Here is a 24066-nt window from a genome sequence, read left to right on the forward strand (position 1 = left end):
AATATCCACTCGCATAACACAAATAAAAGCGGCTAAAATAGGTTAACTTCCTATGCTAGCAACAGCGCCAAAACTGTGCAACCTTGACCTTGACGTTTCCTTGCGCTCCGTTTACGGCCGGTATGTAATGAAACTCATTGTGGGATATTTTGTTATTTGTATTGTTCCATCGAGCGTGAATCGACCTTCTTTCTCTTAGCCTGACAGCCATATAACCGCACAGCTTAAGATTTATAATGAGTTTAAAATGACAAAAATTTTCTATCACAAAATGTCTCTTAATTAAACTTCTGTCCACAATGTTGGCAGACCTGCAAATAGTTGCAGACGAAGTAGTGCGCGCGCGTGGGGTTGTGGCAACGTGTATTCACTGCACGACAACGACCAATTTGAGATTTGCGTGCGCCGTGCTTTCAGGATTTCTGCTCTTCTGTAATTGTTGGTGTAAGATGGTTTATACAGAAGAATATATTAAATCGAAATTAATTAAAGAACTTGAAGCATCACATGTTGTAAGTAACATTCTTGTTCAAGAACACCAGTGTTAAAGCGTCCTGCCGGTGGAAGCTTCACGATTGAGACTCAAACACTTATAGAAATTTTCCAGCTTTGAAAATGACAGACAGAGTTAGTAGACGTGTTTGTTTGATTTTGGTCGTCTCTGTGGCGATCTTTTTACGATGGTGCGTCTCACTGTTTTCTTACTCAGGACAAAATAAACCGCCTATGTTCGGTGACTATGAAGCTCAAAGACATTGGATGGAAATCACTTTGAATCTGCCTACGAAAGAGTGGTACTTTAACACTTCCAACAATGACTTACAGTACTGGGGGCTTGACTATCCCCCACTGACAGCTTACCACAGCTTAATTTGCGGCTATGTAGCTCGATACATAAATCCGGAATTTGTGGCCCTGAAGGTCTCACGTGGTTACGAAAGCTATGAACACAAGTTATTTATGAGAGCAACTGTAGTTGTAGCAGATCTCCTTGTGTATATACCTGCGCTGTGCTGTTATTTTTCAGACAAAAGCAGAGGCCAGATAAACAAATTTAACAAACCGAGCAGCCAGAAGGCAAGGCATGACACATATGTTGCTGAACTCTTTCTAGCACTAATTTATCCTGGTATTATACTTATTGACCATGGACACTTTCAATACAATGGAGTCTCTCTGGGATTTATGGTTGCAGCTGTTGCTGCATTGCTTCAAAGTAAACTGCTGGTTGCGGCAATGGCATTCTGTTTGGCATTGAATTACAAGCAAATGGAATTATACCATTCATTGCCTTTCTTCTGCTATATGTTAGGAGTTTGTTTATCGACGAAGAAAAAACTGCTAGCAGTAAAAAAATTACTGTGTATTGCAAGTGTTGTAATCCCAACTTTTATTTTGGTTTGGGTTCCATTTCTTAGTAATGTAGATGTGATCTTGCAAGTTCTTCGCCGTCTTTTCCCATTGTATCGTGGTGTTTTTGAAGACAAAGTAGCAAATGTGTGGTGTGCTTTAAACATTGTATACAAACTCCGGAATGTGGACCATCTGATTATGGCAAAAATTTGCCTCGTTTCCACTCTACTTGCTGTAACGCCTAGCTGCCTTGATCTTTTGCTACACCCAGAAAAAAATAAATTTTTGCTGGCACTAATTAATTCTTCACTTGCATTTTTCCTGTTTTCTTTCCATGTCCATGAAAAAAGCATCCTCCTTGCAGCCATTCCTGCTATTCTGTATTTTCCAATTGAACCATTCCCAGTATTTTGGTTTCTTTTAGTGTCAAATTTCAGTATGTTGCCATTAATATTGAAAGATAATGTTCTTATACCATTTGTAGCATTAACAATATTCTATTTCATGTCCGTAATAGTTATTGTTGACATAGAATTTGGTTGTGATGGGATGAGGTTGAAATCTGACAGTGGACCTGTAGTATCAAAGAGTAATGTGAATCAGAAATCACAGACGAAAGTGAAATTGAAGAAACAGTTGTCAAATGAAAAATGGCTTAGTTATGCATTTATGGCTTCAATAATCGGTTGTGTTGTATTAACTGTCTGTAGCATATTTATAAAGCCACCCCAGAAGTATCCTGATTTATTTCCCCTTATTGTGTCTGTGTATTCATGTGCTCACTTCTTGCTCTTCTTTTTGTATTTCATGTATCGCCAAATATCACCAGACACCCATGTTTGTTTGAAATGTGATTAATCATTGAATTTTGTGATACCTATTCTAAAAAAATTACTTTACTGTTCACTGTTAAGGTTTTAGTAAAACTTGTTACACGGAATTTCTCGATTATGGTACATTCTGTGAGGGCAAAACAATCACCAATTCTTATTTGATCAGTTATTTAGTTTTTTTTAATCACAGTAATAAATTTTGAATATTGTAATAATTGGTGGATTTAACATTTATGAACAGATAGGTGAAGCCCTGTGGAAAAAGACTATGAGAAACTTGCATTTGTTATTTCATGTGGATTGCTGGTAATTATTTACTTTTCTGTAGGACTTTTTCAGGAATAGAAAGTTATCTGTGTAGTTTTATATTGATGTACACTGTTCTGCAATTTGCCACTAGCGCAAATCACATGTTACCTTCTAGTTTGTAAGAGTAGTACATAAAAATCTTGTTTTATTTTGTCTTTTAATTTGAAACGCCATTCAAGTGTGTTGATCTCAGTAGTTTAGGGCACTTTTGTAGCTGATGGGCAGATTTGTGTGTCAAAGTTAATTTTGATATATATATGCTGGACCAAAGCATTCTGTAACTGAAATTATTTTTATACTGCATTATTGTTGTGTACATACATAAAAGGCTGTACAATTATGTAAATAAGCCAAATGAATTAAATATTATTGTTATGGAAATTATGCAGTGTGACATTTTATTATAGCCTTTGCTTTTACCCCTTTTTAGTTAAGATATTCAGTGTTCAAAAAGTAACACACTTCATTATATCTGACCTAAATGAATAAAAAATCTTAAGTTTCTAGCTGCATGGGGAGAGTAATCTGGCTTTGCAACAACCTCCGTGTACTAACTTAAAAACAAGAAAGGAATGTAACAACTTTGAAGATTTCAGTATAGGCTACAATAAATTTAACATGGCAGAAATTTATTTTGACCAAGATACTGTACAGAGGTCAGTCTTTGTGTATGTGGTAGCAAGAGTACAATATTTGTATCCAGCAATCAATTTATGCACTAGTTTCTGGAAACTAAGGCAACCAGCTCAATATTTCGCAAAAATGTACATTCATATATTATCTGATGCACTTTGTTAATTTCAAAGGATGTCATTTATAACACAAATGTGAAACAATAGAAAGATTTCAAAAAAATTAGTAGAAAGGCAAAATATTTGAGAATCAGAATGCATATATTTTTCATAATACATCAGTGATGTGTTTAAACTGTGAAAGGTTTCTGGCTTACAGAATGTTTAATTTCTGTGTCATAAATAATTTGTAGTTTTTATTTATTATTAGTGTGATTTTAACACTCCCATTAAGCAATCTAACATTTTGTTGTAATGGGTGAAACTTAAATTAAATTAACGTGCTGCATAGTCACCATGGTATTAGACATGAAGTCTGTAAAGGTTAGTTATAAAATGCAGAAAGTATAACTAATCATGTTGTTGCAACTTACAGTGTGAAGTGTTGTCTGAAACAATTCCAGGTGTTGGGACTTCGTGAGTGCAAAAATTAAATTGGTGTGTGCCGTGAAGTAATCATTAAACACTTATAAACCTTTAGAAAGTTGTTACCACTACAATTATTTACTAGTAGTGTACTTACAAGAGGGTGGATGGGTGGAGGGAAAGTGTACAGTAGGAAGAGCTAATATGGCTTGTCACAGTTCAGCCAACAGTCATTCTAGTGTTTCGTGCATACAGTTTGGAGCACATATTGATGATCGAGCAGTGATTATGTTGTTATGCATGTGATTTGATGCAAACAAACAATTGTATAGTATTCCACAAATATGATTTTTTGTGGAGTATCAGTAGTAAAAACACTTTCCCGTGTGGAGCATATACCAGCTTGTCATTTACCCAGAGATCAGCTGATACATTTGATGTAGATTAAAGGGAAAGAAACGGGTTGCAGACTGATGACTTTATACTGTATTATGTGTCTGTGCTTTGGGAGTGCATGCTACTCTTGCTTCTTAATGTGTTGCATGTAATTTAACAATTTGTGTCAAATTTAAGCTATGTTGCTTGGGAACTTCATCCCAGAATGTTAGATTTTGTAGGTTGTGTTCTTACTGACTGAGCTAATGAGACACAATTTACAACCCTTTCTCACTGCTGTTAAGTGCCTCTCCTACCTTTCAAGCTTCACAGAAGATCTCTTACATTCTTTCCTGAACTAACACTGGTGGAAGGGAGTATACTGCCTAGAAATGGCTGAGCTATGAGCCCGGAGGATTACTTCCAGAACTGAAAAGGAGTATTATTTGCCTTCTCACCAAATGAAACAGCCATGCATGTAGCTGATACTTGCATTGGTTAAGCTATTGGAAAGCTCATATCACATTTAAGTGGAATTCCTTTTTTTTTCTTAGTAGTATAAAATTTTGAACTTTCCTATCTTGTTAATGTATAGCACTTGACAAGTGCTAAGTATTATGTATTTTATGTTATTAGCATTATATTCTTTCTTTCAAGGTATTAATTATTGTTGTTTCAGGAAGTTCATGATGAATCTGATGGTTGTGGTGCCAAATTTAGTGTTCTAATAGTGTCAGATAAATTTGAAGGGAAGCCTCTTCTTCAAAGGCACAGGTGTGTTTAAGTAAAAGGCTACCTGCTATCTGTTGTGCTGGATAGAAATTACTTGTACTAAATTATGTGTTGATCTAACTATCCTAAGCTCTTGTCTCATTAATTTGCCCAGATGTTTGTACAAGATACAGTCTGTGGTAATAAAAGACTATTAATATAATAACTCTGTTTGAAAAATCTACTACTTGCGAGCAGTTTGTCAAAACTAAGTGAATTGCAAATTCATTAAGGAAGGTACAAACTATTGCTTTGTTTTCTTTGTTGTTTGCATCTTATCATTGTTGTTGGGAAGTAGATGATTATAATGTTTGGCTTTTTCTTCAGGTTGGTCAATTCAGTACTTGAAGAGGAACTGAAAACAATACACGCTTTCTCACAGAAGACATTAACAACAAAGCAGTGGCAGGAACAGAAATCTACATAATCTTTTTGTTCAATAGGTGTCATTATTGAACAATGTTGTAATTTACGTTTGTATTTAATGTAGGCTTATTTAAATAAATGGCGAGTTCATAGGTCATGCCCTGGTAGTTATCTGCCCAGCAACATCAGTCCTACTTTACATACCTTTGTCAAGCAGATGTAAAGGTTACCTGAGTGGAGCAGCTTTGTTGTGCACTTCAGTCGGGCAGTAATGGAGAATTCTACTCGCAGACAGTTCAGTTATTCTGTCTCGGCTCCAGGGAAAGTGATTCTCTTTGGAGAACACTCAGTTGTATATGGGAAACAAGCTGTGGCAGCCACTTTAGGTGTACGGACAAGAGCCTATGTGCAAGAAATTTCTGAGTCGAAAGGCACTGTCAGACTGGAATTGCCACAGTTGGACGTCAATGTGACTTTTGATGGCCTGTTTGAAAAGATTGAGAGTATGGCTAGCCATCCAAACAGCATACTTCAAATTCCACCATATGAATTTTCGTGGCGATGTCCTGAAGGTGTTAATTTGAATCTCCTGAAGGAAACCATATCTTCACTTACTTCAGCATATAACTTGGTGCATTCAAATGAAGAGCAAGAGTACTCTGTAACAGCATTCCTAATGCTGTTTGTTGGGATGCTTCTGGGAGTAGACTTGGAGGGTCAGTTGACACAGTTCGGCGGCCTCCTCATCCGTGTGGAGTCTGATGTGCCGATGCGTGCAGGGCTTGGTAGTTCTGCAGCCTATGGTGTTTCTCTTTCTGGAGCATTGGTGGAGTTCTTGCGAAACAGGTATTTTGCTATTGCAGCTTATTGTCTTTGCTTTCACATATTATTGTAGACCTTCAAACTTTAGATTTTAATCTGCAACTGGATTTGTATATTGACAGTCTAGTTTGTTGCACAGAAAAGATATTTTTTATTCTTTATTTACAGAAAGTTAAAGTAAATGTTTTGCATGTGCAACTCTGTAAAATTTTTACAGATTTAACTATATTTTGAGTGTTAATAGTTGTTTTTTACTGCTCTGCTGTAAGAGGAAAGTTTCTCTTAGCACTGATAAATGTATAATTTTTTCCATAGCTTGTGTACTGAGTGGAAGTGATTCAGTCAGAGTTTACTTTTGCATTTTTCAAGCAGTGAGAGTAATGAAGATACTTAATAGTTTGAAACTTTGTGCTGGACTGACACACAGACATACTCTCTTGCCATTTTAATTTGCAGCAGCATAGAGTAATCTCTCTCTCTCTCTCTCTCTCTCTCTCTCTCTCTCTCTCTCTCCCTCCCTCCCACCCACGTGTGTGTGTGTGTGTGTGTGTGTGTGTGTGTGTGTGTGTGAGTGAGAGAGAGAGAGAGAGAGAGAGAGAGAGAGAGAGAGTGCGCACACGTGTTTTATGTGTTTTCTTTTAGATTGTATAATTTAAATGATGACATTTAAGAACCAGCAATTTTGCTGTAAAAACTTGATACTTGCATTGTATATCGTGTTTGATAAACATCTAGAAACCTGATATTTCACTCTGTCAGCATTGTTATTAGTCACTAGTACCCTAGACTCATTAATAATAAAATGATAGATCAAACTCTTTAACTAATAAATGAACCAAATATTACTCTGTTGATGTAAATTAAACAAGAGGATCCAATCAAATTAGTTGCACACATATTTGGAGAAAACTGTTAAACAATACATGTGTGTGATAGGAATGATCAAAGCTTAGAGCTATGAGAGAAATTACAAGATGGAAAAAAATTCTCTGATGCAGAAACACAGTTGTAACACAGAATCAAAAGGAAAACTACAGAGACTGGAGAAATGAAAATGTGGCCAACTTACATTAAGATAAGAGTGATAGCCCATGTATATGCTGAGGAGACATTTCCCATCTTTGGAATTCTGAAACACCTGTTTCTTAAAAGTACACAAAGGAGCTGGATGTGAAATGGTTATTCCATTGAGGGGTATCGGCAGTGCAAGCAGTTTTACTGCAGCCACTCATTCTCAGGGAAGGCTTGTTAGCAATTGCACAAATATCACAGAACTACTAGTCAGATTATGTTTGCAGGTGTGTGGTAGATTTTACAACAGAGTCGCTCAAATTTCAGAGATACATATATGCCCTTATTCATGACTTTTGCATTTTGCATCTAATTACTTATCTTTATAGTTTATTTCTAATCACCAATCTAATCAAAATACTTTTGGTTATTGCAGTGTTAATTGTGAATCTCTCCTCTGCATTTGCAGATGGGGTCGTTGAGCATCGGTGAAATAGACATGCCTATAATACATTTTTTTAATGTTCATTTCAGTCAGTTTTGCATTTCAGCCGATATACTTCTTAATATATGGTTCCATTTAAGTACAGTGCAGACAGCAAGATGACTGCTCCTGAAATTAATACTGCTGACAGCAGTTATTTGGGTCACAGTGCCTCACAACATATATTGGATGTAAATCTGTTCCCTTTCTGAGAAATAATGTGTTAGTACTGGTATATATTTCTTGTTTTTATCACACAGGACCCAACAACTAGGTCGTACCAGTGGTAATATATCAAGACATGGCTACTGTCCATCGCAAGCTCCCCGTTCTCTTTCTGAAGAAATGAGTGTGGTGTCACAATGGGCGTTCATCAGTGAGGTAGTCATGCATGGAAAACCATCTGGATTGGATAATAGTGTCTGCACGTATGGCTCTGCTGTCCAGTTTTGCAAAGGAAAGAAGCCAGTATCAATTTTAATGCCCTCTAACTTGAAGGTATGGATTCTGATGACCCTCTTTTAAATCACTGCTTTGTGATGTATATTTTGTTGTGTATTATGATGATAAAAAATATCGAATCCTATATAGATAAGATAGTGAAGGGTTAATTGACAACAGATTACCTTTAAGAGAGATGAGCTGGTATAGAGTGGGACTATTCAAGTGGCAGCAAGTGTAAACCTACTATTGAAAATGCTGTACTCTAATTGGCAGTGTGTTCTGCTATGGACAGTTTATTTTACCTTTCATCACAATGGCTGCAGGTTTGTTGCTCCTGTTCCTCTGAGTAGGTATCTGAACACAGTCATTTTGCCTTATAAGACTGCATAGCCATTGTGGTGAATTCCTTGTAACTATGTAGATTTAAATTTCCTTCACTGAGAAAGACCAAAAAATCAAACATTTAGCAATTAACCCCTCATAACTTGATCTAAATTATGAAAGGTGATCTGTTCAGTCAGTCATTGCAGTATAGTCTAGTAATGATAGGCTAAAATAGTGACATTAATGATTAATGTAAGTTTCATGCAGTATCATATGCTTTCCAAAATTTTACAAAACCTTAAGGTCTGTGTACAAATGATTGATTATGAGTAACTTTGTTTCTCATTCAAGAGTGATATATGGGGAGGCATATGGTAGTTGCAGTTCAGTATATTTGTTAACATTTATGCCCAAAATTTAGTTTGCAGAATGTAGTCCCAATGTTCATTGTGAACATATTTCTACTGTTGTGTGTCAAGAGTTTATGGTTTGAGAATCATTGTCTTGCTAAAGAGGCAAGTCTGTAATAAGTTGTATTGATACTAATAATAAAACTGTAACACTGTCATGTCTGCCTGTTTGAACATGCTAATCTCGAAAAACTAGACAAATTTGCATAGAGTTTTTACAGGTAACTTGTGTGAAGCTTGGGGAATCAAATAGGCTTTATTTTATCAAAATTAAATCATGGAAAAAATACCACATTTAAAGTTTTAGGATTCTGCTCAGCTTAGTAGTTCGGATGTTTAGTTTCGTGACATGAAATCAAAGTGTAGTACACCATAGAAGTAATAGATGGCACTGTTAGTTTTGTAGTACACCAAAATACCATAGATGACACTATTAGTTTTTTCTTTACTTCAGTGGCAGAAGGTTTTTCAGAATTTTACGTCAGTGACTGAATTGAGCACCACAATGTTACTTTTAGGAATAAAAATTAACATTGAATTTACTTGGCTAAGCTATACGGATTTACTGATTCTGCTGTGTGCATTAAAAACTCAACAATACTGCTTTGCTTCTTTTGGTACAATTTATTTATGCACACACCAAAGAAAGTTTTGCATCACCTCAGTTGTGAGAGTTGTGGAACCTGTACAGAAAATTGGAAGAGAGATCAACATAAACACCATTTCCACCCTTTTCACTGCTCATGAAAACCACTCATTGCATACCTCTAATACCCAGTAGCATGTCCTCTTGCATTGATGCGTGCCTGTATTCGTCGTGGCATACTATCCACAAGTTCATCAAGGCATTGTTGGTCCATATTGTCCCGCTCGTCAGTGGCGATTCGGCGTAGATCCCTCAGCGTGGTTAGTGGGTCATGTAATCCATAATCAACCCTTTTCAATCTATTCCAGACCTGTTCGACAGGGCTCATGTCTGGAGAACATGCTGGCCACTGTAGTCAAGTGATGTTGTTATCATGAAGGAAGTCGTTCACAAGATGTGCACGATGGGGGTCCGAATTGTCATCCATGAAGACAAATGCCTCACCAATATGCTGCCGATATGATTGCACTATCGATCGGATGATGGCATTCACGTATTGTACAGCCATTATGGCATCTGCCATGACTACCAGCAGCATATGTCGGCCCCACATAATGTCACCCCAAAACAGCAGGGAATTTCCAACTTGCTGCACTCACTGCCCAGTGAGTGTCTCTAAGACGTTCAGCCTGACCGGGTTACCTCCAAATACGTCTCCGACAAATGTCTGGTTTAATGCATATTCAATGCTCATTGGTGAAGAGAACGTGATTCCAATCCTGAGCGGTCCATTTGACATGTTTTTGGGCCCATATGTACCGCACTGCATGGTGTTGTGGTTGCAAAGATGGACCTCACCATGGACATTGGGAGTGAAGTTGTGCATCATGCAGCCTATTGCGCACAGTTTGAGTTGTAACACAACCTCCTCTGGCCGCAGGAAAAACATTATTCAACATGGTGGCGTTGCTGTCAGGGTTCCTCTGAGCTATAATCCATATGTAGCGGTCATCCACTGCAGTAGTAGCCCTTGGGCGGCCTGAGCGAGGCATATCATTGACAGTTCTTGTCTCTCTGTGTCTCCTCCATGTCCGAACAACATCTCTTTGTTTCACTCTGAGACGCATGGACACTTCCCTTGTTGAGAGCCCTCCCTGGCACAAAGTAACAATGCAGACGCGATCGATCCATGGTATTGACTGTCTAGGTGTGGTTGAACAACAGACAACATGAGCCGTGTACCTCCTTCCTGGTGGAATGACTGGAAGTGATCGGCTGTCTAATAGGCGCTGCTCATCATGGATGTTTACATCTTTGGGCGGGTTTAGTGACATCTCTGAATAGTGAAAGGGACTGTGTCTGTGATGCAATATCCACAGTCAATGTCTATCTTCAGGAGTTCTGGGAACCGGGGTAATGCAAAACTTTTTTTTTATATGTGTATTTGACTTCTTGGCTGGGAAAAAAGACTTAATTGACAAAGTGATTCTATAAGGATGCCATTTTTACCAACTGAGGTACAGAACCCTAAAAAGTGACAGTATGCAAAGGCTCTTCTGTATAGCTCATTTTAAACTACAGAGAAAGAATTCCAGAAATTAAAAGCAAATAAAAAAAAGGACATGAGCTTTTGGCGTGCATTCACACAGTAATTAAGACTGGTGTAGCCTTATCACAAACAGCTGAACACTGATTGTTGATAGTCATTGTTTGGGATAACCTTCAATTGGCATCATACCTGTAATTGTTGCATAAAATGTGGGATCTGAATCTGAAACATACACTATCCAAGACATTTTTAAAATGCAGTCATGAATTCTATCAAAACAGCAGAATGATAGAGGACTACAGTGGAGTTTGTATGTACTTCAACAACTGATTGCTTAGCAGAAGCAGTGTCACTTGGAGATCTGCAGAGAATTCCAGTAACAAGTTCAAAAAAATATAGACTTCTATTATTGCCACTGATAATACATGTTGGTTTTATGCCTATGATCAGAAAGTATCTAGCATTTATTGTTATTTGTAGAACCCTGCTTCAGCTTGAGAAGAAAAAAAGAAAACCTGGGCAGATGACAAGCCACATTGAGGCCATGCTGATGTTGATCATCATGTCTTAGGTGTTTGAGGCAAGACTTGAGAATATATCGAGAGAAGAGCATATTTATACCTGGGCATTCTATATGACAATTTACATCTTCATGTAGTGGTCTTCGTGCAAGATATTTTGACTGAAAACTGTTAATAGCTTTTTCCCAGCCATTAGCTCACTACACATAGCTTCCTGAAATGTCTTTCTCATCTCGCAGATGAAGGTTTGATACAGTTCAGTTATACTATATCAGAAGAATGCTGAAGATTAGATAGATAGATCATGTAACTAATGAGGAAGTACTGAATAGAATTGGGGGAAGAGAAATTTGTGGCACAACTTGACTAGAAGAAGTGATTGATTGATGGGACATGTTCTTAGGCATCATGGGATCACTAAGTTAGTATTGGAGGGTAAAAATTGTGGAGGGAGACCAAGAGATGAATACACTAAGCAGATTTAGAAGGATGTGGGGTGCAGTAGTTACTTGGATGTGAAGCTTGCACAGGATAGAATAGCATGGAGAGCTGCATCAAACCAGTCTCTGGACTGAAGACCACCCCCACAACAACAACATACTTATGACATCAAAATGAATTAAACGGGTGTTATATTATGTGTTATATCTTGTCTGATTGTCTGTCATCTGTTTCTTTTGACAGCATAATTTGTTAAGCAAGGTGACACTCCTAGAAACTGTACATCTGGAAATTAATTTAATACGGTATCATTGCTGTTTGTTTCCAGTCCTTTCATGTGTTTACAGCTGCACAATATGTGACTAAATTGTAGACTAAAATTGTTTGTTGTGATCCAGTTGTAAATAAACATATTCACTTATTTTCATTCATTTTCATTTCAAGTCTACTCTATTGGGGTTTGGGGCTAGAAAAGGGCCTCATATTTAATCGTGTTACAAATGCTAGCTAAACTATACCAGTGCATCATCATATCTGAGGTGATCCTGTATAAGTTAAGAAAGCCTGTATAAGTTAACAAGTTATCGATGCTAATTGATAAGTGTAACACACAAAAGCTTAGAATTTAACACAAGATACTGTCACATTTTTGATGAGCAGGATGTGTACTCAGTTTCAAAAAGTGACTTCGAGTAGTGTTTGCCTAATTAAATAAATTGCATTTCCATTTAATTTTGCATACTTATGGTCACTATGCTCTTCTTACTAAGAGAATTAGATATACTGCATCAAAGACAAGCGATGAAATGGGTGAAGCTGTGCAAATTAGATGTGACAAAACACCTGCATTTTGTAAGGGTGTGTTCATTAGCTTGTAATGTTGATACAACAAGTCTACTAAACTGTTTCAGTTGTATGTTAATCATACACGTACTATGAGCATATTGTTGCAGCTTAGTTTTGAAGTTAATCATCTTACATTTTTAGGTTCTTCTCATTGATACTGGTGTACCAAGAAATACTTTGCAACTTGTTGCTAGTGTTGCTGAAAAGTGCAAGCGCCTAAACAGTGTTATCTCTTCAATTCTTGATGCTATGGGATCTGTTGCTGTTGAAGTTGTAGCAGTACTGAATGACATGTGTGCTGCCGGAGATATAGTTTCTACTAGCATGTCATTATTGGAGGTAAGTATTTTTCCTTACATATGCAGGTAAAGAGCAGTTTGCAAGAATTTCAAGAAATATTTTTCTGTTATTTTGTAGAATATAAAGACAAGTTTTGTGCAATATAGCATTATTGACTTCTCCAGCAGAAGCACATATAACAAGTTCAACTTTAACCAGGTTGTTGCACATCATAGTAATTGTAAGCTTGTTGTACATTTACACTGAAGAAGTTAGCAACCAATGTACTTTCACATTTCATTGACAAATTTGTATGTCAGTGTTAGTATCTAAAATAACCTTTACACTGTGATTTGGTGTGACTGCTGTATTTACCTTGCATATATATTTCTCTACTTATGGCCATTTGGCCTGGGTCTTTTTGAATTAATTTTTGGAACTGCATTTTGGTCTGTCATGCAGTCGATATAATTTTTATGTAGAGCAAAATGTATTACAGTCTCTGACATAAGACGTGTCAGCTCATCGAATTTAGCAAGTGTAAAAACCCTCACCACAAATGAACCACTGTTATGAGCCTGAAAAAACTGTGATGGTTAAGACTCAGGCTTCTCGTTACAGACTGAAATTGCCAAGTAGTTATGTGGGTTTAGATTATGCATGGTTTCCTTAACTCAGTGCAGACAGTCATCAGGCGAGACCCTTAAATGTACTGTGGCTGGTGCTTCACACATCCTTTTCTAAGAGACTGTCCTGTTGACAAGCCATAAAACTCAATATGTTGTTCTTTCCTGTAGGAGTAAGGGGACATCATGATGCACTGTAGAATTCTGAAGTGTAACGTGTTCTCTGTAGATGCTTTAAAACTCTTTGACTTGCTCAGTCTTAAATACTGCACATTTCAAAAAGATTCATCTGACTTCACAGAATTTTAATTTACATATGAGTGAAGAAAGGAACTTGCAGTAAATTTTAGTTTATGTGTAGGACTATATGGAGTTTTTATTCTTATAAGAATTGTCCAATTTTACAAGAGTATATCTTTTATGTCCATGCCATACAGCCTTGGGTATAGTTTACAATTACATTGTGAGATTTGTATGGGTTTTCCTGCTGATGAGACAGGTGGCACACTGGATAAGCCAAATATTGGAGAGTGGTTTTGTGTGTTCTCTGAGAAACAATGTTCATGAAAAAAGACAGAGAGAGAGAGTTTGAGTTTGATAGTTTTGGTTATGTGACTGTTCACTATTAGTTTGTAACCCAGAGAATAATTAACAGTTCTATGTGCAAGTTAGAAACATTTTTCCTACAAATTTTGGCAAGTCTGTCCTGATCAACTGGAAGAATGATGATACCTTTTGCTGCCATATCTGTGACTTTTATGATGGAACATTTCTGAGGGCTGTTTTGCCTGCAGTGATGTAGCGATGTGTAATTGTGTTGATTTTAGGTCTGCAAGGAGGATCAACATTTTAATGACAATTAGCAGTAACAGAGTTACACAAGGAGAAATTTTAAACAATGCGACGGAAGGAAAAATAACCGACAAAGAAGGGGAGAAACTCTAGAAATGGCATTATTAAGTGAAATTGAAAAAGTGATGCTTGAATCCATTAAATCTCTAAATAAGTTAATTTTGGGAACAGTTCCAGCTGGCAGAAGGAATTGGAAATGATTGAGAGAATTTCCTTATTTTACTTTCCAGTCAGTAGCTGGTGAACTTAAAGGTAAGACATCATTTATTGTAGCATCATTTTCAGAAGTGGAGTTGGGAGCAATCTGCAACATACAAAGGTCATCAGAAGTCGGTTCCACAGAGCTCCACGATTTGCAACAATCGGGGAGACCATCCATAGCTGTCACACCTGACATTTTGCGGTGAGATGATGTAGTCATTTGCGAGGACAGATGCATTATGACTTGGTAATGGGCACGGCATCTGTCAATCAGCAAAGCAAGTGTGGCTGGAATTATCCGCCCTCTTGGATATTCAAAAGAGTGTGCAGGATGGGTCCCACGGTGTCAAATGGTGGATCACAAATCATACAGAAAAAAACATTTGTCTTGATATGCTGCAACATTTTGAAGCTGAGGGGAAGGCCTTCTTGGCCTGGATTGTACAGATGATGAAATCAGGGTTCACCATTTTGAGCCCGAAACAAAATTACAGTCGATGGAATGGCACCATTCCAACTCCCCACAGAAGAAAAAATTCAAAGCAACGGCTTCTGCCAGCAAGGTGTGATTCTCACGGATGTGATGCCAAGAGGCAGTACCATTAATTTAGAAGCATGTGCAACATATTGACAAAACTCGAGACGCCCTTCCGGTGACTTCAGAACCACTGCAACCCAGGAGATGTTTTGCTGCAACACGATATTGCTTAACCCCACACAAATTGAGGATTGCTGAACACATCGCAAAACAGGGTTGGACAGTGTTACTCCATCCATCCTGCAGCCCTGACCTGGCCCCTCAGACTTCCACTTCTTTGGGCTATTAAAGGATGCCATTCATATTTTGAGGATGATGATGATGAGGAGGTGATTCACACAGTGAAGCACTGGCTCTGCCACCAGGATGAGGATTGGTACTGACAGGGCATACACGCCCTTTTTTCACACTGGAGGAAGGCCATAGAACGGGATGGATATTATGTAGAAAAATATGGTGTGTACATAAAACACCATTCTTTTGTGTGTGTATTCTCATTATGTTCAGTGAAAAATAGTTGAAGAAAAAAAAAGGGGTGCATTAATGTCTAGGCAACCCTCGTATTTTGTATAGATAGCAGGACAAAAAATGAAATGACTATCGAAATTTGTTATTATTTATTCAACATTGACAAACTTGCGGTGAAAAATTGATGATGACATAGAATGTGAAGAGAATGCTAATGATTATGAAGAGATGATGCAGTCTCTCAAAAAAAGACAGAAGAAATTCCAATTTAGAAACAGGTGATAAAAGCAAAACAATTCTTACCTCATTCACTAGATCAATGTAAATTTTCTCTGTCATTTTGTGATGTTGAGTGTTCTCTTACATCATTTATCAGTAGTGACAGATATCCATGTAAAAAGTGGATCATTGATTTTGAGGAAACAGCATTTTTAATGGGCTGGAGTCAACTGCAAATGCTTGTTTTAGCAAAAAAATCACTTGACGATATGGCTAATCCTTTTATTCAAGGTGAGAAAGGCTTTACATTGTGGTCTGCACTGAAGAAAGCTTTGCAAGAACAAGTCGGCGTGAAAAATGGCGTGGAGATCCACCAACTGCTGTTTCAGTGATAAGGAAAAATGGGAAGTCTTTCTTTAAAAATATTTTGTCATAATGAAAGAAATTTCCAGCCATGCTGATATTGATAATGACTTGCTGTTGCAGTATGTGATTGACAGGATAGAAGATGATTGAGGTACGAAACTTCTAGATTCAGGCACAAAATTTCTACTTTGTAGTGCTAGAAGTGTGGAAGAGTTTAAGGGAAAAATGAAGCATTGCAAAAGAATTGTGAAATCATTGCCAAATAGAAATAACTAAAGTTACAGCAATGAAAATTTTGGAAATTCCAGTAAGAAAGATGCTAAAGACTCTGGTAACAGAAACACTAAAAGCACAGCTTGTGATCCAAACAGAAAGTATTTCATTTGTGGTGCCAGTGCCCACAGGTCAACTGATTGCAACCACAAGAGCAAGGGAAAGAGATGCTTCAATTGCAACAAGTTTGGTCAATCTCATCTGAATGCATGAAGGAGAAGAATGATCAACAATTTACAGTATTTAACAATCACTTTCTGAGCATTGCTGGTGAATTAAATAAAAATTTAGTTTCTACAGGGAATCATATAACTCTCTTGGCAAATGCCTTTCCGAGATTGATGTCTGAAATACTCCTCTGTGATACAGACAAGGGGGAGATTGAGTCAGTAATTATATCACTGAAGGCTAAGGACTCTCATGGTTGTGATGGAGTGCCTATCAGAATATTAATGTACTGTGCTGCACATGTTAGCCCTATATTTAGCCATATTTGTAATTTTTCCTTTAGGAATGGTCAGTTCTCTAAATGATTAAAGTACTCAGTAGTAAATCTGCTTTATAAAAAGGGAGAAAGGGATAATGTAGATAATTTTAGACCTATTTCTATGCCATCAGTGTTTGCTAAAGTTATTGAAAAGGCTATGTATGTAAGGATAATTGATCATTTTATATGATTTGCTATCACATGTACAGTTCGGCTTTAGAAGTTGTTTAACAACTGAAAGCACTATATTCTCTTTCCTCTGTGAGGTACTGGATGGGTTAAACAAAAGGTTTCGAATGCTAGGCATATCTTTTGATTTAACTAAGGTGTTTGTGTTGATCACAAAATATTGCTCGAGAAGCTGGACCATCACAGAATACAGGGAGTAGATCACAATTGGTTCACCTCTTACTTTCGCAACAGACAGCAAAAGGTCATTGGGTAGTGCTGGGGCCAGTCCTATTACTTATTTATATAAATGATATGCTCTATAATATTACAGGTAACTCTGTAATATTTTTGTTTGCTGATGACACTAGCTTGGTAGTAAAGGATGTTGTGTGTAACATTGGCTCAGTTTCAAATAGTGCAGTTCATGGCTTGTAGAAAATAAACTAATGCTAAATCACAGTAAGACTCAGTTTTTACAGTTTCTAACACACAGTTCAACAAAACCTGACATTTTAATTTCACGGAATGGGCATGTGTTCTCATGAAACTAAACAGTTCAAATTTGTAGGTGTTCAGATAGGTTGTAAACTGTTGTGGAAAGCCCAAGTTCAGGATTTTGTTCAAAGACTTAATGCTGCTATTTTTACTATTCGAATGATATCTGAAGTAAGTGATCGTTCAACATGAAAATTAATCTACTTTTCTTATTTTCATTCGTTTATGTCATATGGTACTGTATTTTGGGGTAATTCTTCCCATTCTAAAAAGATTTTTTGGCTCAGAAACAGGCGGTTCGAGCAATAAGTGGTGTAAGTTCATGAACCTCTTGTTGACCACTGTTCATGAATCTGCGTATTTTGACATTGGCCTCTCAGTATATATATTCCTTACTGTCATTTCTTGTTAACAGTATTAGCTTATTCCTAAGAATAAGCAGCTTCACCTCAGTTAATACTTGGCAGAAATCAAACCTGTATTTGGATCGGACTTCCTTAACTCTTGTGCAGAAAGGTGTGCAGTATATTGCTGCATCCATTTTCAATAAGCTACCCCAAGAATTCAAAAATCTTAGCAGTAATCCAAGAGCTTTCAAATCAAAACTGAAGAGTTTCCTTATGGGTCACTCCTTCTATTCTGTCGAGGAGTTCCTTGGAAAATTAAGCTGATTCTTGTTGTATTGTTGATTTCATTTACTTAAACTCATGGCTTGACTTTTTCGGGTTCATAAACATTTTTTTTTTATCTGTTACTACTTTTATGTTGTAATTTCATGTACTGACACTTCCATGACCTTGGAGATTTGCTCCTCAATTTGATCCTACGGAACATGACGTGTAAATAAAATAAATAAATAAAATCAAAAGGTGACAATGAATGCAAATTGTGTTAAGATGAGTATTGACAATTGTAAATTTAAAAATGTACAGATGAGTAACTGAGAGATGAAGATGTTAATTGGTTGTGGGCAGTCAAAGTTTGTTATGACAAGAGGTTTATGAGATTATGAGTGTTCCAAGTTTCCAAGGTGCAGGTGTAATATGATTTGGGCAAAACTTCATCTGTCTGCAAGGGTGTTTTATGGGAATTGTTGAGATTGATGATATGAAAATTCAATCAGATGTTTAAGTTGTTTCTAGAGAGTAGGAATTTAGAAATGGTAGTTGGGATGGAGTTACTATTAGAAAGCCATGGAAGTTGGGATGGAGTTACTATTAGAAAGCCAGAAAGGGAAGCTCATCTTATATCAATCCATATAGCAGACAAACCAGATTTAGATACTGAAAGCTGTGGTAGTAGTGAAACAAAGGAACATATAAATGATTTAGTAACTGATTACACCCCAACAGACAAAGATAGTCACAATGAAGGTTATTGTGAGAAAAGAGCAACCAACATATACTAAACCCAGAAGATTGTCACCAGAATGGAAAGAAATTGTTGACAACGATGTCCACATGAGGCTTGATCAAGGAATAATATAACAAAGTTCATGTGAATATACAAGGCCTGTCTAAAAAGTATCCAACCTTTGGCCAGAAAAAATTTTTCCAATACCTGACTGGGTTGGGACCCTAATCCCCTACAAAGTAGGCCCCTTGTGCTTTCACACACTTAGCCCACTGATCCTTCCACAGCTGGAAACACCTGTGGAAGTCACCTTTTGGAAAGGTGCTCAGCTCTGTCGTTCTGTTCCCCTTTCTCTCTTCTCTACTCTCAAAATGGGACCCTTTCAGTGGCGTCTTCAATTTTGGAAACAACCAGAAGTTGCAAGGAGCCATGTCTGTAGAGTAGGGAGGTTGACGAACAGCTGTAATTCCATGTTTGGCCAAGAAATTTTGCATCAACTGGGACGAATGTGTGGGGGCTTTGTTGCGATGCAGTTGCCAGTTTTTCGCCATCCACATGTCTGGTCTTTTGCGCCAAACTGCATCACGGAGTCGCTGGAGAACATCTTGATAGTACTCCTTTATCACTGTTTGTCCTTCCAGTGTGATTCGTGATGCACAATACCATGGACATCAAAGAAAACAGTCAGCATCACCTTTATTTTGCTTCGCACCTGCTGCACTTTCTTCTGCCTTGGAGACTCTGCGTGCGTCCATTGCGACAACTGTCTTTTTGTTTCTGGGTCGTATCCATACATCCATGACGCATCTCCAGTTATCATGGTGTTCAGAAACCCAGGATCAGTATTGGTGGTGTCCAGAAGGTCCTGTGCAACATCAGAATGGAGGTCTTTTTGTTCCAGTGACAACAACTTAGACACAAATTTTGCAACCACTCAGTGCATGTTCAAATCATCATCCAAAATTGCATGTGCAGAATATTTACTCACTCCAACCTCTTGGGCCATCTCCTGCATGGTCAAACGACGATCTGCCATCACCAAATTTTGCACTCTCTCAACAACAGCTGCACTCCCAGCAGCCTGGAGCCTGCCAGAATGATGGTCACTCGCTGCTGATGTGCGGCCATTTTTGAATTGGTTGAACCACCCCTTAATTCATGTTACCCATCATTTCTTCTCCAAACTTCTGCTGAATCTTACGAATTGTTTCGCTTTGAGAATTGCCAAGTTTTTGACAAAATTTGATGCCGTATCTTTGCTCAACAAGTTCAGTCATCTTGAGAGAATCGGTAATCCGACGAACGCATTTTGTAGCACCTCACTCAGTGACCGACAGGCAGCGACTGATGCGCTGGAAGGCGGGGACAAAATTAACACATGCTCATAAAGGTCTCTTCCTTTACTGTGTACAGTTTATGCCGTACTATCGTCTCTGCTTTGCACGGGAAAATCAAAGGTCGGATACTTTTTAGACAGACCTTGTACTAGCTAGGTTGTAATTGTAAAAAAGAAAAATGAAGAGAGCAATGACTACAGAAAATTAAACGAAATCACAGTGGACGATCATTACCCAATGCCTCTCATAGATGATGCATTTGATTATCGAATACGCATGCAGTGTTCCACCATTTCATAAATACTTTTTTTGCAGTGGCTCTAAGAGAACATTATGTTTGTTTGCATGGGCAGTGTTACAAGACCAACAAAGAGTGATGATGAGGCAAGCCAGTGAGGCTTGGTTTACTGTTAAAAAACTAAAGCGGTATACAACTTGGAAATTAGTTTTTCAAAATGCCAGTTCTTGAAAAGCACTGTTGAGTTTCTTTGATATGTTTCACAATGTGGAAAAATCCGGCCTTCTGAAAAGACAGTAGCTGTTCAGAACTGTCGAGAACAAAAATCTGTTTCAGGAATTCAAAGTTTTCTAGGACTAACAGAATACTTTAGGAAGTTTTTCTTCAATATTTCTTCTGTTACCCAAGGATTTCTACTAGCTCTCATCTTTTTACCTACTTGATCCTCTGCTGCCTTCACTACTTCATCCCTCATAGCTACCCATTCTTCTTCTACTGTATTTCTTTCCCCCATTCCTGTCTATTGTTCCCTTATGCTCTCCCTGAAACTCTGTACAACCTCTGGTTCTTTCAGTTTATCCAGGTCCCATCTCCTTAAATTCCCACCTTTTTGCAGTTTCTTCAGTTTTAATCTACAGTTCATAACCAACAGGTTGTGGTCAGAGTCCACATCTGCCGCTGGAAATGTCTTACAATTTAAAACCTGGTTCCTAAATCTCTGTCATACCATTGTATATTAATTGATGAAAGGAGAAAATATAAAAATGCAGTAAATGAAGCAGGCAAAAGGGAATACAAACGTCTAAAAAATGAGATCAACAGGAAGTGCAAAATGGCTAAGCAGGGATGGCTAGAGGACAAATGTAAGGATGTAGAGGCTTATCTCACTAGGGGTAAGATAGATACTGCCTACAGGAAAATTAAAGAGACCTTTGGAGAAAAGAGAGCCACTTGTATGAATATCAAGAGCTCAGATGGAAACCCAGTTCTAAGCACAGAAGGGAAAGCAGAAAGGTGGAAGGAGTATGTAGAGGGTCTATACAAGGGCGATGTACTTGAGGACAATATTATGGAAATGGAAGAGGATGTAGATGAAGATGAAATGGGAGATACGATGCTGTGTGAAGAGTTTGACAGAGCACTGAAAGACCTGAGTCGAAACAAGGCCCCGGGAGTAGACAACATTCCATTGGAACTACTGACGGCCTTGGGAGAGCCAGTCCTGACAAAACTCTACCATCTGGTGAGCAGAGACAGGCGAAATACCCTCAGACTTCAAGACGAATATAATAATTCCAATCTCAAAGAAAGCAGGTGTTGACAGATGTGAAAATTACCGAACTATCAGTTTAATAAGTCACAGCTGCAAAATGCTAATGCGAATTCTTTACAGACGAATGGAATAACTGATAGAAGCCGACCTCGACGAAGATCAGTTTGGATTCCGCAGAAATGATGCAACACGTGATGCAATACTGACCCTACGACTTATTTTAGAAAATAGACTAAGGAAAGGCAAACCTACAATTCTAGCATTTTTAGACTTAGAGAAAGCTTTTGACAATGTTGACTAGAATACTCTCTTTCAAATTCTGAAGGTGGCAGGAGTAAAATACAGGGAGCGAAAGGCTATTTACAATTTGTACAGAAACCAGAGGGCAGTTATAAGAGCCGAGGGGCATGAAAGGGAAGGGAAGCAGCGGTTGGGAAGGGAGTGAGACAGGGTTGTAGCCTATCCCCGATGTTATTCAATCTGTATATTGAGCAAGCAGTAAAGGAAACAAAAGAAAAATTCGGAGTAGGTATTAAAGTCCATGGAGAAGAAATAAAAACTTTGAGGTTCGCCGATGACATTGTAATTCTGTCAGAGACAGCAAAGGACTTGGAAGAGCAGTTGAACGGAATGGACGGTGTCATGAAAGGAGGATATAAGATGAACATCAACAAAAGCAAAATGAGGATAATGGAATGTAGTCGAATTAAGTCGGGTGATGCTGGGGGAATTAGATTAGGAAATGAGGCACTTATAGTAGTAAAGGAGTTTTGCTATTTAGGGAGTAAAATAACTGATGATGGTCGAAGTAGAGAGGATATAAAATGTAGACTGGCAATGGCAAGGAAAGCATTTCTGAAGAAGAGAAATTTGTTAACATCGAGTATAGATTTAAGTGTCAGGAAGTCGTTTCTGAAAGTATTTGTATGGAGTGTAGCCATGTATGGAAGTGAAACATGGACGATAACTAGTTTGGACAAGAAGAGAATAGAAGCTTTCAAAATGTGGTGCTACAGAAGAATGCTGAAGATTAGATGCGTAGATCACATAACTAATGAGGAAGTATTGAATAGAATTAGTTAGAAGAGGAGTTTGTGGCACAACTTGACAAGAAGAAGGGACCAGTTGGTAGGACATGTTCTGAGGCATCAAGGGATCACAAATTTAGCATTGGAGGGCAGTGTGGAGGGTAAAAATCGTAGAGGGAGACCAAGAGATGAGTACACTAAGCAAATTCAGAAGGATGTAGGTTGCAGTAAGTACTGGGAGATGAAGAAGCTTGCACAGGATAGAGTAGTATGGAGAGCTGCATCAAACCAGTCTCAGGACTGAAGACAACAACAAAAACATCTTAAATTACTCTACAATTGCCAAGCCTTTGAGTGATATACTGAGGCATAATCAAAAATAGGTGTTTGAAGGAAAGCAGAGGTAAGAATTTAAGACACTACGTGATGTCGTTTCATCAGATTCAGTTTTAAGAATCAACAACCCAAAATGCAAAACTGAACTACATCAAGATGCAGGCAAAGAATTTTTCAGAGCTATGTTATTACAAAAATCTCCAGATGATGACAAGTTCCATCCAGTCTCATATATGAGTGAAAAAAACACCACCACCACAAGAGGAAAAATACAGAAGTTACAAGCTTGAAGTTGTGCCTATTGTCCATGCCACTCTGGGTGTATATACTAGGAATATGTTTTTAAATTGAATGGACTGTGCTGGATTCCAAAAGATTATGTATGAGAAGGACCTGTCACCAAGAAGAGCAAAATAGGCTTTAGTCTTGGAAGAGCATACCTACACCATCCAACAAAAATATGGCACTAGGATGAAGCATGTAGATGTTTTATGTCATTGTGTAAATGTACTGTTTGGTTTTGCAGATAGTTTAATTGCTAGAATCAGGAAAGCTCAAGGAAGGATCATAATTTGGCAGCTATCAAGAGCATTGTCAAAGAATTGTCTTATGAAAATTTTTTAATGAGAGTTGGAATTCTTTTAAAGTTCTGTGATGGAAGAGTTTTAGTATTATATGCATTATGCAGTGTGAAATGGTTAAGCTTGTGCATAACAAAGGACATACACAGTTAAGGGAACTGAAGAGGAAGTAAAACAAGATTATTATATACCAGATTTGACTGACAAGGTGAAAAGAGTGATCTCTAGTTGTGTAAAATGTTTAATTGTGAATAAGAAATCAGGTAACAAGCAAAGTTTATTTCATCCCTTATTCAAAGAAAGTGCACTATTATATATTTATCACATGGATTGTATTGGACCA

At 37.7% G+C, this 24066-nt stretch overlaps 3 protein-coding genes across 3 annotated transcripts in view; all 3 read left to right on the forward strand.

Annotated features, from left to right (window-relative positions):
- Positions 1-320: 320 nt before the first annotated feature.
- On the forward strand, positions 321-5321 carry LOC126203077 (bolA-like protein 2). Its single transcript, XM_049937315.1, has 3 exons — positions 321-512; positions 4707-4801; positions 5126-5321. The coding sequence occupies exons 1-3, from the start codon at positions 450-452 to the stop codon at positions 5223-5225; spliced, it is 258 nt and encodes an 85-aa protein (XP_049793272.1). The 5' UTR covers positions 321-449; the 3' UTR covers positions 5226-5321.
- On the forward strand, positions 508-2838 carry LOC126203075 (probable dolichyl pyrophosphate Man9GlcNAc2 alpha-1,3-glucosyltransferase). The gene has a single exon (XM_049937313.1). The coding sequence runs from the start codon at positions 616-618 to the stop codon at positions 2209-2211; it is 1596 nt and encodes a 531-aa protein (XP_049793270.1). The 5' UTR covers positions 508-615; the 3' UTR covers positions 2212-2838.
- Positions 5322-5435: 114 nt separating the features above from the next.
- LOC126203076 (mevalonate kinase) overlaps positions 5436-24066 on the forward strand; it is a 40378-nt gene continuing 21747 nt past the window's right edge. The window contains exons 1-3 of the mRNA XM_049937314.1: positions 5436-6010; positions 7742-7979; positions 12744-12941. Coding sequence (XP_049793271.1) covers positions 5436-6010; positions 7742-7979; positions 12744-12941 — 1011 coding nt within the window. The remainder of the gene's footprint in view (positions 6011-7741; positions 7980-12743; positions 12942-24066) is intronic.

This window comes from Schistocerca nitens, chromosome 9, assembly GCF_023898315.1.
Source record: "Schistocerca nitens isolate TAMUIC-IGC-003100 chromosome 9, iqSchNite1.1, whole genome shotgun sequence".
Classification (NCBI taxonomy): domain Eukaryota; kingdom Metazoa; phylum Arthropoda; class Insecta; order Orthoptera; family Acrididae; genus Schistocerca; species Schistocerca nitens.